The sequence below is a fragment of the Callospermophilus lateralis genome, chromosome 11 (genome assembly GCF_048772815.1).
Source record: "Callospermophilus lateralis isolate mCalLat2 chromosome 11, mCalLat2.hap1, whole genome shotgun sequence".
Classification (NCBI taxonomy): Eukaryota; Metazoa; Chordata; class Mammalia; order Rodentia; family Sciuridae; genus Callospermophilus; species Callospermophilus lateralis.
Window position 1 is genome coordinate 26,351,288 of NC_135315.1, and position 19,232 is coordinate 26,370,519.

A 19,232-nucleotide genomic window follows, 5' to 3' on the forward strand; every position below is an offset into this window, starting at 1 on the left:
CCTATCAACATGACAAATGGGATGACTTTCACTATCACACAAGAATCCCAATGAAGACACACAAAATCCACTGGATCACACTAAAGACCAGTGCGCTGAATGGGATTAATTTTATATCATCCTTCCTCTCAGAGTCTCTCCAAAGCAAGAGATCGCAAATAAGCACACCATATTATCAGAATCCCAGCACAACCTGTCTCTTATCACAGAGTAATCTGGCAAAGGGTGTATCTTAGTGTCATGAGTGGGTTGTCACTCCCCACTCCTACATCTCTAGACAGTCCTCTTGTCCATTACCTACATCTCATTTGAACACATGAGCCAAGCAGCACACCCCACTGCTCACCTTCAGACAGTGGCAAATGACAACATTCTGGACCCTGAGAAATGATATGTTTGATGGAGAGATTATTGGACTTTCAAATAAAACCCAAGTTCAGACCCCTGGGAAAAATTAAAAGGAAACAAAACACAATGGACCTCATACATGTTTCATATACATATTTATATATATTTCATGTACAAAGTTACATTCCGAACCCCAGGGATTCCATAATAGAAATAAATACTGAAATAACTACATTGCTAAGTGAGCTTTTTGCTCATAGAAACAAAGCCTCAGCCTCTAAGACAGTCAAGTGGGACACTCCAGAATCCCACTTTATGGAGGCAAGTAAAATTCTGGATAAGATGTCTAGAACAAAAAACAAATTTAGAACATAAATTGTTAAAATATATTCAAATATCGAGAAATGCAGGACAAAATTAATAATAAAACTTAATTATTTAAGAAAAAGACATTTAGTGTTACAGAAGAGCATAACCCTGTTAGAAAAGCATTGATGACTTCCACATTTCATCTTCTCTCCTCCTCTTCCCCTGTCACAAAGTGAGACCAAGTAAGTCACTTTCTCAACATGATCAATTAAGAAGAGCCCTACTGGCAATGCAGCATGGTGGTAGAGCACTTGCCCAGCATGCACAAGGCCCTGGATTCCAACCCTAGCACCATGGGGTGGAAAAATAGGGCAAAGAAAAGCCCTAACTCAGGTTGAGTCCTTTGGTAAAGGTCATAATACTCACAACAAAATAAATATTCAGTTCCACAGCATTTCCAAGACACACATCCTTTAGGACAGTTAATATTATGAGATGTTTTATTACTAAGGCAGCCTATGTCAAGAGTTCTCTTCTCAAATGCAGGAAGAAACGAACAATATTGCAACTGAGAATCTTTTTTTTTTTTTTGTATTGGGGATTGAACACAGGGGTGTTTAACCACTAAGCTAGATCCCCAGCCTCCCCGCTTTTTTTTCATTGAGACAAGATCTCATTAAGTTTCTTAGGGCCTTGTTAAATTGCCTGGCCTCAACTTTGCAATCCTCTGGTATCAGCCTCCTGAGTCACTAGGACTACAGGCATGCGCCACCATGCCTGGCTCAAGAGAATGTATTTTAGCCTTTCTTTTTCTTGTTCTGCGATATTAAAAACTGAACTCAGGAGTGCTCTACCACTGAGCTATATCCCCAGTCCTTTTATTTTTCATTTTGAGACAGGGTCGTACTAAGTTGTTGAGGCTGGCCTCAAACTTATGATCCTCCCGCTTCAACTTCCTATGTAGTTGGGACTACAGGTGTACACCACTGAGCCTGGCTTTCTACATAAACACACTTCATCTGGAAAGTCACATGCTGAATATTCTGTGCTAAAATGTTTTACACTCTCAACAAGTTGCAATTTTTAAGAGACTGATTCCTATTTTAACAATTTAGATCCACACAAGTTACAGAAAAATACTCTCAAAATTGAGTCCATAGAAAATATTCTCCCTTTGCCTCATGGAGATTTTAACTTAAGTATTAGATTGAGGCATACAGTGATGCCATTTCTATAGATCAGCTATGGCTAAACAATAATTTCATATGATTCAATTTATTCTTTTTTTTGACAATTTTTTAATATTTATTTTTTAGTTTTTGGTGGACACAACTTTATTTTATTTTTATGTGGTGCTGAGGATTGAACCCAGCACCCCGCGCATGCCAGACAAGCACGCTACTGCTTGAGCCACATCCCCAGCCCTCTTCTTCTTTTTTTTTTAATATTTATTTTTTAAAAGTAGTTGGATACAATACCTTTGTTTTATTTTTATGTGGTGCTAAGGATCAAACCTAGGGCTTCGCACGTGCTAGACGATCGCTCTACCGCTGAGCCACAATCCCAGCCCCTTATATGATTCAATTTCATACATAACCCAATGTAACAAAATGAGAATCCTTAGTACCCCTAATTTCTTCCAATAGGGGCAAATTTTCTATGTGGAGAGACCAACCCAAGGCACTCAATCCTTGTCCGTCCTGGATTTGGGAGCTACAGCCCTCTACTGCTTTTGAGAAGCTTACATTTGGGCATTTCTTCAAAAGACTACCACCTTGATCAAAGTAGACATTACAAGAATATAAACCTATTATTGGGGGAAAGAGGAAGGAAAGTAATCTATAGAAAGTGTTTAACTGAAATTACAAATATACGCACAAGTCTTTAAAACAAATTATACAGACATTTTTGTCCTTTTTGGTCCCTGAAATTAATTAACAGGGCCATAGACAATCTGATATCTTTAGGTAAAATGATTACGCACCTATATTCCTTAAGTCAGAGCTGGTAAGTTTAAAAGGAGCATTTACAACCACGTTTGCACAGTTCATTGTTAATTCCTGATTTCCTAAGTTACATCAATTATACAAATGTGTGAAAGGCTTCTGAACAAGTGGGGCATCTGACCCTGGGATGCTTACCTCTTGGGATTAAAATTCCCAACACTTTGGTGTCTCTATGAATTTATACAACATTCCTAACAAAGGTTTAATAATGCTTTTTTAGGAATTGCCAAAAGTGGCTAAGATTAAAACAAAAACACATAGCAAACAAGCTATGGAAAAGTGGCCTAAATTTTGTTTCCTTAAGTGACTAAGCTCAAGCAAAAAATTATCTGTTACATACAGCTTTTATTAAAATAGGTTTTTCTTCTAAAACATACACAGCCACAGTTTTATTGTGTATACAGTGTGCTTATAGACACATGTGGCCAAATGGATCCAAAGGTCTTCCAAAGCTCAGTAAATCCCATGTATTTTATGTCCTAGCCAGATCATGTATATGCATTAAAGTCACTGGTATACTTTTTACAGATATCTTTGTGTAATAGTTCAGAAGAAGAAGAAGAAAAAAAAAAAAACCCTGGTACCTAAGAATGCTTCGATAATTGGAGACCTGTGTTTGCTTTCTTTTCTTTGAAGTCCTTACAATGACGGGGGAACATTTTTTTTTTTTTGACGGGGGGAACATTTTTTTTTTTTTTTTCAGTTGTAGATGGAGACAATACCTTTATTTTTTATGTGGTGCTGAGGCTCAAACCCAGTGTCTCACACATGCTAGGCAAGTGCTCTACCACTGAGCCCCAGCCCTAGCCCCAATAGGTTTGCATTTTTAAAATAGCATAAAATTATATTTAACTTTGCCTAGAGTAACAATAAGAAATAGTAAACCATACATTTTCAAGAAGCCTGAGAGGGAAAAACCTAAAGCATCATGGTTTTAAAAAACTTACTAAGGGAAAAAAATCAGTTAAATCTAGATTCTAATCTATTTTTTAAATGGACACTGTTAATTGAAAAGATGGAATTATCAGCCTTGACTTTATATATATATATGGTATATCAGCTTTGTCTTCTTCCCCTTCATAGTTTTCCTTTTTGAAGATAGTATTTTGAGCTTAGAAGGGCGCAAAAGCTTAAACATGTTACTTACATCCAAAATACCAAGTATTTAGTAGTTTTACACAGAAAAAAGAAAACAACCCTCCTGGTTAAATTTCTCATTCAATGGGCTAGTGATGTAGCTCAGTGGTAAGCATACTTGACTGGCATGCATGAGGCCCTAGGTTTGGTCCTCAGGAACACACACACATATACACACAAAATCCTCACTTAATTGGTGAGGACAGACTCCATCACCCTCCATCACGACTTCACTTTTACTTCTAACAGGTCAGAGCATCCCAGGAACATGTGGCAAATAGGTGATATTTTATATGGAAAAAAACCCGAATTAACCACCACCATCTCTGGTATGATGAATACAAAATACAAGGCTAAAGCTTCTTCTAAGTTTTATAAATTATAAACCTCTCAAACGTGTCAGTTTGAAAACAAGAGAAAATAGTCTCAAAAAAAAAAAAATCAGGATATTCAGAGAAGCAGGCCTCATAAACTTTAGAGCTCTAATAAGTCAGAAACAAGAAACTTTTATTTAAATAGTGTAGTCTTAATTTCTTTAATATAAAACCCCCTGAAAATCTGAGGAAAACAAAGTTTTATATACCATATAAACAAGATTTGTCAGACTTGAAAAGTGAAAGTTAATTTACAGTTAGCTTTTAGCCTTCTTGGGACAGTTAGACAAATCCTGATACTCCATCTGATAGTAGTGTGTGTCAATTTTATATACACCAGGGAAAACTCTGTTATAGTACTTAATGGTACAGTTTCATTTATCAAGTGTTTTCCAATAATTCCATTATTAGTGACAGCTAAAAAGTGACCCCATCAAATGAAGTGAGTGACATTAGACTGTGGCAGAAAAAACCACATCTGGATTGCTTTCTGTAATTCACCAGTTTGAAGAAAGTAATTGATTTGTTCATAATATACTGAAATTGCCTATAACACTGGTGCAGTAAAACAGCTAGTTCCTCTGTATTGTTACGGCAGGACAGATTTTGTAATATAAAGTTAACAGGAAGAAATGCTTACATATTATGTGGTGAAACTTATTTCACCAAAAAAAAAAAAAAAAAAAAAAGCATTAAATAAAGGGGAAAAGGAAAAATAAACCATGCAGAAGAGACATGTCCCTATCTCCACCTGTATCCTATGGGCTCACTCACTGCCATACATCACTTGCCATACTATCAAGTGACTTCTTTCTGCTTTGGTGACAGATGGTTCAAGTGGAAGATCTTCTCCAAGAAGTTCTGATTCTCCACCTTCATCACCTAGTGGATGATAAGGAAACTCAAGTTAGATTAACATGGGAAATATAGAACTATGTGAATTACATAATGCTCATGGTTAGTCTATGCATAGATGCACAAAACTTGTTTGACTTCCATTGCAGAAAAACAGTAAAAGAGATACCATAAGTCAGAATCTTCACCCACTCATGCAAGTCATTACATAGCTTTGAAAAGGTTTATTTGTTTTCCCCTATACTTATAAAAACAAGTTCACCATAGTATGTTGGTAAGACATTGCAATACATCTGCACATTGATGTTAACAGAAAAGGGATGCTAAGACAACAAAGCTGTCCAAATCTGTGTTCATCCAAAATGGACAGCTGGGGCTGGAGATACAGTTCACCAGAAGAGTGTTTGCCCTAAGTTTGATCCTCAGAAGGCTGAGCCAGCCTCAAAGTGATGTGCTAAGTAACTCAGTGAGACCCTGTCTCTAAATAAAATAAATACAAAATAGGGCTAGGGACATGGCTCAGTGGTCAAGTGCCCCTGAGTTCAATCCCCAGTACCAATAACAACAAAATAAAAGAATTGAGATTAAATAATGCTATAAGTGTGCACAAAGAGACAGAGCACACAAACTAACTAAATCCCAAATCCAAACAGCTTATTAAATCAAGTGTCAAAAGAAAAGTTCTTCAACTGAAGATAACCGATACAAGCATGTAGAAATTAAAAGTCTCCTTGAAAGACAGCAAATTCATCACCTGCTATACTAAGGCTTTTCTTCCCATGATTTTCAGGTTTAGGACAGGTGATGAATTAACAGCATATGGTAAAGATTGAGAAACAAAAAGGTTGGGGCAGTAGGGAGGTCACAGGTCCTCTGCAAGGTGGCTAAGTGAATGTGGTGAATGAGGTAGTGGGCACACTCACTCCTCTCCATAAGCTCATATCAGTTAACTTTTGTACAGAGCAGGGTTATTCTGACACAACCTAGTGACAACTTGTCTGGTGGGATGAATTCTTCAGCAAAATCCTAAAAATATGCATACCAAAGAACAAAGATATTCTACTGATGTTCTAAAATTTTCTAATGTGTCCACCTGAATTTCAGCTACACAAAAGAAATATAGAATAGAAATAGTGTAAGAGAAACAATCTTGATTATTTGCATCTTTCTTTGCAGGCCACTCCCTCCCTTATCCACCCCACTAATTTCTGCCCTTGTCCCACAAGAATGCCAAATCACAGAGATAAAATTCATTTTCTGAACTAAAAAATCAACATGGTTAGAATGTGAAAAAAAAAATTAGGCTTGGCTCTTAATAGCTGCTGAGACAAAAAGTTGTTGGTACTTGTTTTCTAAGTTGTTTTGAAGATTTTATTTTATCCTGTTTCCAACAGTATCTACATACTACAATTCAAGATACAACATTAAAAAAAATAAAGAACCGATAGAGATCTGTTTGTCATTGTTAAAATATTACAGGAAATAAAAAAGGAAACAGAACAACAACAAAAAAAATCAATTACATTTTTTTCAACATGACCCAAAATTTATTTATCAAAGTTAAAATACTTTTAAGTGTATACAAAATTGTAAAATAACTGATGCATTTTTCAATAAAGATATCCAACATAAAATGTAATAACAGAAGAAAACAAAGGATTCATCACTTTTGCTCCTATTTAAAGTCACCTTATTGATCAATACATCATGAAATCGATAGTTATACATCTAGGAAATTTACCAAAAGAGCTCTCTTCTACTGGTGTATATATTTTAATTTGTTCATGTGGGTATCTCTCCCATTTTGGTGACTGGCTAGAACAGCAATCTGTATCATGAATGTTCGAGTTGGCTTCTTATGATTACCAGTTAAGGAACATGAATCCAGCCACTTGGTTCTACCAATTCAAGGTGCTGAACTGGATGTTCACCAAATGAGGCTGGGACCCATCTGATTGCCAGTATGTTTCTAGATTGACATCTCGTAACTGATCCACTCCAAATCCCAGTTTGCAAGGTGAGAGTGACTAAATAGCTTGTGACCCAATTTCCCTTACTGTTCCAGTTCTTTCCAATTAATTGCTTAGGATCTGCACCAGGAGGTGTTTGGTCATTTTCTAAATATTACCTTCCAGACTTGGTTTGCCACAACTGAGGGTCTCAGGGATGTCGAGAGATCCACATCCCTCCCCACTCCACTTCTATGACAGCCTGGCTTCCCCAATGATGACTTAGAATGGGGGTCATAGCCCTTCCAATTTTTTTTTAATTCACTACAAAAATTAATTTATAAGCCAGGTGTGTGGCACAGCCTGTAATCCCAGCATCTTCAGAGGATGAGACAGGAGGATTTCGAATTCAAAGCCAGCCTCAGCAACAGTGAGGCCCTAAGCAACTTAGTGAGACTCTGTCTCTAAATAAAATACAAAATAGAGCTGGGGATGTGGCTCAGTGGTTGATGTCCCTGAATTTAAATCCTGGCTCCCCCCAATCCCCCCAAATTTAATTTTATAACAGGGCACAGTGGTGCATGCCTATAAACCCAGCAACTAAGGAGGCTGAGGCAGGGGGATTATGAGTTCAAAGCCAGCCTCAGCAATTTATCGAGGACCTAAATAACTCAGTGAGATCCTGTCTCTAAACAAAACACCAAAAAGAGTGAGGATGTGGCTCAGTGTCGAGTGCCCCCGAGTTCTAATACCCGGTAAAAAAAAAAAAACAACGACAACAACAACAAAAAAACACAATTAATTTATACTTAAAGACAAGTTTATTTTTCAGGCTGGATTACTAGAGATACTGCCAAATCTAGTTAAGCAATTTTTATGCTAGTCTCAGGAGCTACAATGGAAGGAATTTAGTGGAAATAGAAAAACTACAGAGATTTTACTAACATATTGGTTTTTTTTTTTTTTTGGTACTGTGGATTGAACTCTGGGGAGCTTTTACCACTGAGCTACATCCCCAGTTCTCTTTAATTTTTATTTTAAAACAGTGTCTCACTGAGTTACTTAGGGCCTTTGCTAAATTGCTGAGGCTTGCCTTGACTTGTGAGTCATCGGGATTACAGGAGTGTGCCATCTTGTCAGGCTCTACCATATTCATCGTATGGTTCCAAGTGCCTGCTGTATTCCAAGAAAAATCTATAGAGATCATCCCAGCCAAGTGGAGTCCTTATAATTACTTTCTATAAAGAAATGCTGCACTACCAATTATTTAAAACATTTTGAAACTAATCCATTCCTGGCGATATTAACAGGATCAAATCAATTTCTAAGCATTACTTCTTCTTCCTTAAAATTATGTCTAGAAGCCTCTTGTATTAGATATTCTGTAAAATCTCTTGCATTAGATTTTACACTAGTTGCATATGGCACACTGTAATTTAAATTACCTTAAATTTTTACAGAATTCTTATCTAAAATAATAACCTATCACTGATCTATATTTTTATATTCTTTAAAAATCATTCAATACTTTATGTTTGGAAGCTTTTCAAATCACTGAGATTTTTAGGTTAGTCTATTTATAGCTGGTAAATTCACATTGGCATGTTGCTTTACAGTTTACTAAGCACTACTCTTTTCCTCTGGATTTGCTGCCTCTGTTTGGAGTTCTGAGTGAATGGATCATTCTCTTTTGCCACATCCCACTAGGTAACAATTCTTCATCATGCTGCTTCTGTATTCCCACTGTCCCTACCTCACTCAGGTATTCATTTTTTTCTAACTCGCTTCCCTATCTTTTTAAAAAAATTTTTTTTAATTGTAAATGGACACAATATCTTTACTCATCTTTATGTGATGCTGAGGATCAAACCCAGTATCCTTACACGTGCAAGGCAAGTGCTCTACCAATGAGCTACAGCCCCAATCCTGCACTTCTCTTTAGTCTTGAACCTTCAATCCACCTTCCACACAGATCTAATCACATTGCACCTCTATTTAAAGGCCTCCAGCAATACTCCTTTTCTTGAAAGATAAAGTGAAAATCTGGTAAATAAAAGCCTCTCATAATCCAGTTCCTCCCTCACTTTTTAGACTAGAAATTCACACTTCTTTTCTACTCCATGTTCCTGTCATTTAAAAATGTTTTTTCTTCAGCTAAAATGGTTTTGCCTCTCTAAATTTTGGTCAAGACATTCTCTTACCTCGGAATGCCAATCCTCAGCCTTCCCCAGTCCATTTCCAACCTGATCCTTTAGACTAACACTATTCAGTGATGAGTCACTTCAAGCACCCTTTCTTGACTTCCTTCTCTCCCCACCCATGGGAAGAACTGACTACTCTTTACCAGAGCATTTATAACATTTTAATACTGACATGTCCTCAGCCTGTATTGTTCTATAAGCTATTAGAAGGAGGCTTTATCTGACTTGTTTCCACATCTCAAAGTTAAGTCTGACATAGTAGATGCTCAACTAATATACAAAAAGAAAACAACAGGTGAAATCACTTTTGATATGAGTGCTGCTTTATAAAGTATTTTTATTTTCTTCATTTTGCAGGTGAGGAAACTGTAGTAAAATGATTTGCCCTGGGTCTTTAGATTCCAGGTCTTCACATGAAACTTAATGACCATTTCTTGCTATTTCTCATATTCCTTCGAACAAACACACTTGGGTATGAAAAGAAATGTGTGTGTATGTACATATACATACATACACAGAGGCAGAAAGAAGGCAAAAAAGAAATATACAATCCTTCTTCAAGCGAAGAATTTAAAGAGAATATCTTAGAAATCATTATCAGAGTGGTTTCTATTTACTATGGCTGAAAGTCCACATTGCAGAACACTGTGGAAACTGAGTCCCCAGAACAAAGACTTACCCATCCGGAAGTCAATGTAGCCCTCTCCTCCACTGATGACAAGCATAGACTTCAAGGGTGTCTGGCTGCTGGATTCCGGTGCAGATGGTCCTGCTTTATCACCTGTTAAATCTGTGCCACTACTGCCACTTTGTGGGCTAATGACTTGACCTATTTTACACAGGAGCAGAAGTACATATTATTTATATCACAGACGAGGATAGGGCATAGTATTTTATTCTTTCTCTCTGAATTTTTTCAGAGTTAAACAAACTGGCAAATACATGCTCAGTACAAAGTACTGGGGATGCTATAAAGTTCTGCATGATCAGAAAACAATGATTAGAAAGTCATAAGATCTCAATCTGAAAAATCTTTAAAAAAAATTTTTTTTTGTAGTTATAGATGGACAGAATGTCTTTATTTGTTTATTTTTATGTGGTATTGATCATGGAACCCAGTGCCTCACACATGCGAGGCAAGCACTCTGCCAATGAGCTACAACCCCAGCCATTCAATCTTTCTATCTGAAGCGGAAATAGATCCAAAATCGGTGTAGGATATGTATGGCAAGGCGGGTCTTAGCTGCCTGTTTTCAAATTATTACAATTTCTACCTTCTGGTTTGAGGGACAGTAGAAAGGCCTCTCTCCTGAAAGGAAATGTTTGCATTTGTTTATGAGACAGAATAATCTTCAATTGAAGCCTTACTGATTTTCATATTTAAATTAATATTTAAATTTATTTCAAATTCATGGCCTTCCTTTCATAGTTAAGTATATCTTATTTTTAGTTTAGAGTATATAGATAAAATTGCTAATTGCTCCATTTGTTCTAAAGCTTTAGTTCTATAGTAAAACCCATGATCATGAAATGATAAAAACCTTTAAATGTTATTCACACTGTGAATAAATGAATAGTCTCCAAGGCATCCCTTTTAGAAAGCTTTGACTATATACTTTTTTTCTTGCCAGAACCTGCTGTCTTTTGGTCAAACTACCCAGACCATGACTCCAGAAGCTAGCAGGACATTGTTATATGACATAATATACTCTAAATTAAAAAAATTAATTTATCTTAAAAAAGTGTATAGGACAAGCCAGGCGCAGTGGCACATGCTTATAATTCCAGCAGCTCAAGAGGCTGAGATAGGAGGATCGCAAGTTCAAAGCCAGCCTCAGCAACAGTGAAGCGCTGAACAACTCAGTGAGACCCTGTCTCTAAATAAAATACAAAATAGGGCGGGATATGTGGCTCAGTGGTGGTCAAGTGCCCCGGAGTTCAATCCCCAATGACCACCCCCCAAAAAAGAAAGTGGATAGGGCAGTATGATGTATTCCTACAGGGCTTCTGATTTAAGCATTTTCTAGAAGAAATCAAGCTTATTAGAAATAACTTATATTAGTAGACTAGTTAGTTTTGCTTCAGAAGCAAGAACATGAAGGTATGACAAGGATAAACACGATGGCTGGGGCTGTGGTTGTAGTGCCGCACATGTGAGGCACTAGGTTTGATCCTCAGTACCACATAAAAAAATAAACAAAAACAAAACAATGGTATGATAAGGATAACCAAAATTCTTTAATTTTTAGGGCCAACTGGCTTCACATGTACACGTACACGTACACACACACACACACACACACACACATACACACAAATGTTGCCAATTCTACTTTTAAATTTATACCCAATAGAAAAGTCTTATACATATGCATAAGAAGGACCATCATTCTTTTTAAATGTCTTTTTTTTTTTTTTGGTACTTTTTTTTTTGGATTGAACCCAGGGGGCACTTTGTCACAGACCTTTCTATTTTTTGAGACAGGGTCTCACTAAGTTACTTAGGGCCTCTTGCTAAATTGCCGAGACTGATCTTGAACTTGTGATTCTCCTGCCTCAGCCTCACAAGTTGCTGGGATTATAGAAGTGTGCCACAATGCCTGGCAGTATTTATTTACCTTTTAATGGTATTATGATTTTGGTTTGTATTTTTTGGGGGGTTGGGGGTACCAGGGATTGAACTTGGGACCACTTGGCCAATTTTGTATTTTATTTAGAGACAGGATCTCACTGAGTTACTCAGTGCCTCCCTGTTGCTGAGGCTGGCTTTGAACTCACAATCCTCCTGCCTCAGCCTCCCCAGCTGCTGGGATTACAGGTGTGTGTCACCGCTCCCGCAATGGTATTGTTTTTAATACTGAAAAAATGGGAACAGAAACCTAGCAGCTAATCAATTGGAGAATGAATAAAACCAAACACATTTATTTAGACATGCAAATATTATGATTAAGTAAATAAACTTGATTTTTATGCAAAAACATGGACTTTTATATTTTCTAATAAAAAAAAAAAAAAAGAGAAAATTCTGTTAGTTGCCTATACATGCATATACATTCTGAACATGCCTATGATCATTCTAGGAATTTATCCTAAGAAAATGACTGAGGCTAGCTTTGGACTCGTAAATATACAAATGAGGTTTCAGGAGGTTCATTATCATGTGAAGACTAATTGAACAACTGGTTGGACTACCATATGCCAGCTGTTGTCTTATGTACATTTAATCATTTAGTCTTTGGAACATCCTTAGGACATGTGATCGTTAATTTTATGCGTCATCTTGGCTAGATCACTGGGTCCAGATACCTGGTCAAACACCAGATATTGCTGTGACAGTATTTTAAAGATATGCTTAATGTTTAAAGTAAAGCCCTTCATTATGTAGGTGGTCTCACCTAATCAGTGAAAGACTTAAAAGAAAAATACTGAGGGCCCCTGACTGGTTTCAAATTTAGAAGCAACATCAACTCCTCTCTGGGTCTCTAACCTGCTGGCCTGCCCTACAGATTTCAAACTTGCCAGCCACATGAGCCATTTCCTTAAAAACTCTCTCCACATACCCCCAAATCTCCACACATGTTGGTTTTCTTTCTCTGGAGAACAGTGACAAAAACACAAAGACACTATCATTTCTACGTTACACAAAGTCAGATTTGAACTTTTTTTGGTATAGGGAATTGAAACCAGAGTGCTTTACCCTGAATTATATCCCCATACCTTTTAACTTTTAATTTTAAGATAGGACATCACTAAATTGCTGAGGTTGGCCTTGAGTATGCAATCCTTTCCATGTTTCTAAGATTACAGACCCGTGCCACTGCATCCTGGCTCAAATTTGAATTATATCTAACTCCTAAACTTCCCTTTTAGGAGAAAAAAAGTTAAAAACAAGAGTGAGTAACATCATTTTTAGTATTCCCAATGGACAGAACTTTTTTTTTCCCCCTGAATATCACTACTACCATGTTGTCTAAATTGTGCTTTACAAATTCAAATGGAATTTTCACAAAAAAGGAAGTGGGTAGGCATCCATTCAGGAGACAAGGAAACAACTATCAGAGGTTTAAGTGACTTGCTCAAGGTGACGAAGAAAGAGAACCCACATTCCCAGGCAACTAGCTCATCCTTAATACAACACTGCTAAAGATGCCAGAGCACATTCCCCATTTCTTCTTGCATGTGGTCTGGATGACAAGAGGTTAGTGATCTCCTTCATAAGTCAAGACTATCTTTGGCAGATTACCCCTGCTTTTCAAAAGTAAGCAAGTATCTTAAATAAAAACCAAGGAATTTGGTTTTGGGGGGTGGGGAGAGATTGCAAAATAACTTCATTCAAGTATCCTATAGTACTTTTATCATACTCCATCATAGAACTTCCTTCATGTGTTATATTGAAATTGCCTGTAATTCTAGTACTAGCTTTAGACTAGGTGGTGGAACTAAGAGACCTAAAAGCAACATCTCAATGGAATAATCTAACTTACCTGGGACTGCCACAAAGAATTTCACAGCATCCCGGTGTCCATGGAAGCAAAGCTGTGCATGTGCCATTGAACAATAGGGTATAAATGTTCCTGGAGTCACTTTATCGCTGTTTTCATCACCATATACACGGATTACACTGCCAGGACGATTTCCTGTTGCTCCTGAGGTTTTATTTGCTGTAATTAAAAAAAAAAAAAATCAAATGCCAACTATTTTTTCCTAGAAGACAGTAATAATGCAAGAGGTTACTGGTTAATCCTTATGATATTATCTAAAAGCTACAGCCAGTTGAGGTAAAACAAGGGCAGCAACGCCAATTCAAGGCAAAGCTGGAAAAAAGAGATACATAGCATGCTAGTTATTTTTAAGTACCTCAGTAAATGGAGTAGGGGATTTTGCCAGTCTAGCAACTAAACTTATGTTTTAAACACATCAATTGATTTTTTAAAAAATCAGTTTAATTATCCAAAGAAAATGGATTTGATTCTTAGGTGTATCTGTTTGGTTTATTTTTTTTTTTAAGTCCTCATTAAAGGAATCTAACTATTATGTACTCTAATAGTTTTTCTTCTTATTTTTCTCCCCCCTGATAAGAATATGTCCCTTGAGAGGGTTGGGAAATGCTGTTTAATAGAATCCAGCCACAACCACAGAGTAGCTTCACTTACATCAGACTAATGGTCTGCTGGGTTACTACAGAACAACCAGACTCACAAAACATCCCCATTCCACCAGTAAGTGAATGAAAGAAACATGGTTGGTAACAAGAGTAAACAATGTAGATTAATAACAGTTTTAAGACATGTTTCATGTTTTTATTGGAAGGAAAAACAAAGTCTGAAAGAAAGTTCAGCTGCAACAAAAGATGATAAATACACTAAGCTGCTGAGCAGTTGGTGGCCATGTAACAAACATTAAAAAAAAAAAAAAAGTCTGCTGCAAGGCAGTGACTGCGAGTGGGTGACATTGAAGAACATTCAAAAGGGTTTCTAGAGAAGAGGGAACAGCCTCACAGTGGCTGAGAAGCCAGAAAGAAGAGTTTGGTTCAGGATCTGCACTTACCCCTCAGCCCCAGTAAACGTCCCTGGTGGAGGATTACGGCTAAAGTGAGAAAGGAGGAAAGGGGACATGGAGAGGCGCATGACAGGGAGGAGAGGCATTACTGTGAGCCATAACTCTGAGCATCTTCTATCTGGTCCCCAACAAAATTAATAATATCCAACTTGGCATAATACCAAGTAACAAAGTTCTCACCAATGCCTCTACAGAACATCTCTGCTCAAAAAGCACAATTTGATTTACTATGATTTTGATTTCTTTAATCATAAAGCCACTTTTGTATATCCAAATAAAAATCCAAGAGCTTGGTGTGAAATATTTCCTAACTGCTAAAATTTCCCCTTTATTTTTTCTTCTCTTCTGTGTATTTTCAAAAGAAACTAATTTAAATACATTAAAATGCAACTCCCATGAAGAACTGGAATGAAACCCAAGGATCCTGGACTATTTAGGATATGAAAAGCAATATGAATACGTAGACTTGTAAGTCACTGAAGAAGATACACTTGGGATCAAGAACGTGAGTTCTTTCAAGGCTCCAAATTCTCCTTCTAGTCCTCTTTCCTCCCCTTTCCCTAAGAAAGGGTAGGGTGACTGTAACTCTGAGGTCTGTATTTATTAACTTATCTTATGGTAATTTTTTCCCCAAAACCATTCCCTGCTCATGAATTCTGCAACACAAAAACACTTAATGCATGACTGATGTAATGGAACATCACATGAGAAATACACAAGGCACACTTTGCTCACAAAAATAATAAATCAAATTATTTTCAAGCAGAAGATAATTTTTTTTTTTTTTTTTTGTACAAAGAAAGGCTTGCTGACCTCTTGAGGAACTTCTTCCACAACTTTTTTTAAGCCTCAAATACAAGAAATGGGACATGCTGGACTATTTACTGGCCTAGGAGACAGAAAACTATGACAAACAATAGGCAGTGTTCATGGATACTGGTATACTAAAACTGAAGAAAACTGGACTTAAACTTTTATTTCAAAAACAAAACAGGACTGTGATTCCTGAAATGAGAAAAAGAGCTTCTTACAATGAAAAACTTAATTCTGAAACTGGTCCTGCTCTTCTCTCTCTAGAGTTTATACATTTCATTCAAAGAGTGAAACATCAGCTTGATTTTCTGAGTTACTACTTATTTGACAATATCTAAACAATCCCTCTATCTGTGTGTTCTGGACATGATTATTTTCTACAATTCTCCTATTTGTCCTGTGACAGTTATCTAAAAATATACTTACTTTCTGTCAATGGGATGGAGATAATGACACCATTTCCTGTCCCCACCCACAAACGATTGCAAGACACCATAAGAGCTGTAATCCTCACAAAAGAGAAGCCCAATTTTCCAGTACCTGTAAGGGGGGTGGAAAGGAGTACATTTTACTGAGAAACCAAAGCAGACCAAGTTTTAGATTTCAAATCCCTTAGAATAGGTGGATTAATACAACAGAGGGAAAAAAAATGTGACCAGAGCTAGATGAATGTTTGCTGAAGGTGCACATCAAAGCAAACTCTTATTAGCCTTATCACCAATCTGACAAGTCAGGGTTAATGGAAAAAGCAAATTCTAAAAGTACCTGGCATTATATTATCATCCAGAAGGAAGGTACACAGGAAATAAGATATATCAGGAAATATGATACAGAATTTTATTAGGGAGCTACAAAACCCCAACAAAAAAACAGTTTACTAGTTTGGGAAATCAAATGTCCTTCGGTTTTACAAGCTGAAAAATTTTGATTTACTTTAAATTTGTGTGGATAAAAACAATCTTTGCTAACAAAATTTACACTTTTTCCTTTGTTTATAAATTTAGATTCTAAAGTAGTTTAGATATATTAGGATATCATCTACAAATAATTTAGGGAGAAAGAATTTTTTTTTATTTTAAAAGAATTTTATAATTATAATAATTTTATGTAATTGTATAACTTATTTTCAAAAGAAACTAATTTAAATACATTAAAATGCAACTCCCATGAAGAACTGAAATAAAACCCAAGGATCCTTGACTACTTTAGGATATGAAAAACAATATGCATACGTAAACTTGTAAGTCACTGAAGAAGATATATGGTTATCAAAATGATTAAATAGATAATACACTGAAGTCAAATACCATAAATTACTCATAAATTCTACTCATAAGAATTTGAGGGCCTGATCATAGAATCAGTGTAGAAAGGAACTTTTAATTCTGATTCAGCCTAAGCTAGGAATCTTTAACCTATAGTCAAAGTACATCTTTATAGTTAGAGTGTATGTTTCCACATGCCTGACTATAGGGCAAGGAAATACAGTTGAGTCATGTTCTCCTAGGGCAATGATCTAAAAGGCTAAAAGCCACTGATCTGGTTCAAACTTTCATCATGAAATAGTCCTTTATGATATTCCAAATAAAAATACAGCACTGGATTAGGTGCTAAAAATACAGCAGAGCACAAGACAGGGATGATCCCTGCTCTTCACAGGGGTTATAGTCTATGGGGAAAGATAGTAAACAATAACCATGTAATACCCATATAAGCACAATGATAAACCTGTGAAGAAAAAAGACCCAAATAGAGATCTTTTCTGAATAGGACACAGGCTATGACATGAAAGCTAAGTAAAAAGAGAGCAAGAAGAACTTGCTACAGCATATGTGAGGGCCCCAAATGGGAAAGCACTTGTTGAGCTGAGGGTCAATGTGAGCAAAAGAGAATCTGAAAGGAAAATGGTCCAGACCATGTAAAGTCTTCTGCTTATGGGATAAAACGTCACCTCCCCTAAAGAGAAGAGTGGAGGAGTACCAAGGCAATTTTTGCATGCTGGTTTCTATGCAGAAAACAGACAGTGCAAACAGGGAGATCAGTTAGGAGGTACATAGTTATCAAGTGGGGAACATGGTAGAGATAAAGAACTGATTTAAGGTCTATTTAGATTTGGCAGAGTTCTTGGCAATGGACTGGAGGTAGAAAGCATGAGAGTAGTCAAAGACATTCTTAAGCTTTGGTCAAGAACCACAAGGTCAACTGGAACATCTGCTGAATACTTTCAATAATAAGAATTCACCATTCCTGGGAAACTTATTCACTGGTCTACTTAGATGATGTTTATAAATCAGGGTTGGGAATGTAGCTCATTTAAACATAAATCAGGTTGGGAATGTGCTTTCCCTAGCATGTGCAAGGCTCTGGGGTCAATCCCTAGCACTGCAATCAATCAATCAGTCAGTCTAGTCAATCAATAGGGCTGAGGATGTAGCTCAGTGGTAGAACATCTCCCTATCATGCCCAGAGCCCTGGATTTGATCCCCAGCACCACAAATAAATAAATAAGCCTTCTCTTTCATTGGCAAAGAGAAAATGCTATGGAAGCTTACCTAACATTTTGCTTACATAAGGCTCAATGTCCACATCCTGTAGATGTTGGTAAGTGTGTGCATGATAGAGACGAAGTGTGGAATCCAAACGAATGGAGACCCACACACCGTCACCCACCCATGCAAGCTGCCGCACTTGGCTCTCCTTCCTGGGATGTGCATCAAATGATTTCTAGGAGAGATGTTCAGTCACAGTTACTTTGTTACAGAGAAAGTCATGTTTAAAAACTCTGCTAATCTGGAAAACAATTTGGAGACTATTCATTAAAAGAGGAGCCTAGGGGCTGGGGTTGTGGCTCAGTGGTAGAGCGCTCACCTAGCACATGCAAGGCCCTGGGTTCCATCTTCAGCATCACATAAAAATAAATAAATAAAATAAAGGTATTTTAAAAAAAAGGGGGAGCCTAGTTACCTTAATATGATTACCCTCATATACACAATTTCTTTCATCTTGAATGCAAAATACACATATACATAAACAAATAAAATAAAAATTAAAAGGAGAATAAAGAATTAAATGGCATTGAGCTTTAGCACTGTAGACAACGTAACTTTACAAAAATAATGCTGGTACCTCCATACTGTGTGACAGCGTTCAACAGAAAGATTGTGACTCTCAGGATTTTGTGTTGCTATAGAATAATACATGAAGTGATATCCTATTTATAATTAAGCAAAAAGGAACCCACAATGTTGTATAAAAAATAGAGATGAAAAATAAATAACATTTTGGAACTTCCAGAAAGGGAATGGGATTTGGGGCTGGGAGGAGAAATTTCACCTTAAAAAAAATTTCCTGCTATAAATAGCTTTTTAAAAAAACTATTAATAATAAATTTATATATTGTGTCAAAAACATTTTAGGAAAGCAATAATAAGAGCCTTTTGTTTTTATAACAAATTCTCACTGTAATGCTATTTCTCAATTTGTGATATACATGAGGATGTGCCTGGATTTACATGGAGTGGTGTGTGGAAACTTGGGAATCCTCTCAACCAATCCTTCCATAGTTAAACGATCATGCATCAAGTATTCAAATAAAACACACATACATCTATGGATATAAACACAGGCATACTTTAACATTCATGTGTGAATCTTCATTAAAAAACAACAAAACAAAACAAA

The 19,232-nt window shown here is 36.6% G+C and overlaps 1 protein-coding gene and 1 pseudogene across 4 annotated transcripts in view; both read right to left on the minus strand.

The window, feature by feature from the left end:
• Positions 1 to 484: 484 nt before the first annotated feature.
• Positions 485 to 19,232, minus strand: part of Spag9 (sperm associated antigen 9) — a 130,443-nt gene continuing 111,695 nt past the window's right edge. For 2 of the 4 annotated variants that reach the window (XM_076871019.1, XM_076871017.1), the window contains 6 exons: positions 18,104 to 18,275; positions 15,978 to 16,091; positions 14,727 to 14,765; positions 13,664 to 13,840; positions 9,859 to 10,008; positions 485 to 5,056 (listed from right to left, as the gene is read on the minus strand). In XM_076871019.1, coding sequence (XP_076727134.1) covers positions 4,941 to 5,056; positions 9,859 to 10,008; positions 13,664 to 13,840; positions 14,727 to 14,765; positions 15,978 to 16,091; positions 18,104 to 18,275 — 768 coding nt within the window. In that variant the 3' untranslated portion in view covers positions 485 to 4,940. The remainder of the gene's footprint in view (positions 5,057 to 9,858; positions 10,009 to 13,663; positions 13,841 to 14,726; positions 14,766 to 15,977; positions 16,092 to 18,103; positions 18,276 to 19,232) is intronic. The other 2 variants (XM_076871020.1, XM_076871018.1) reach the window with 1 other exon arrangement.
• On the minus strand, positions 6,715 to 9,815 carry LOC143409825 (anaphase-promoting complex subunit 10 pseudogene; annotated as a pseudogene).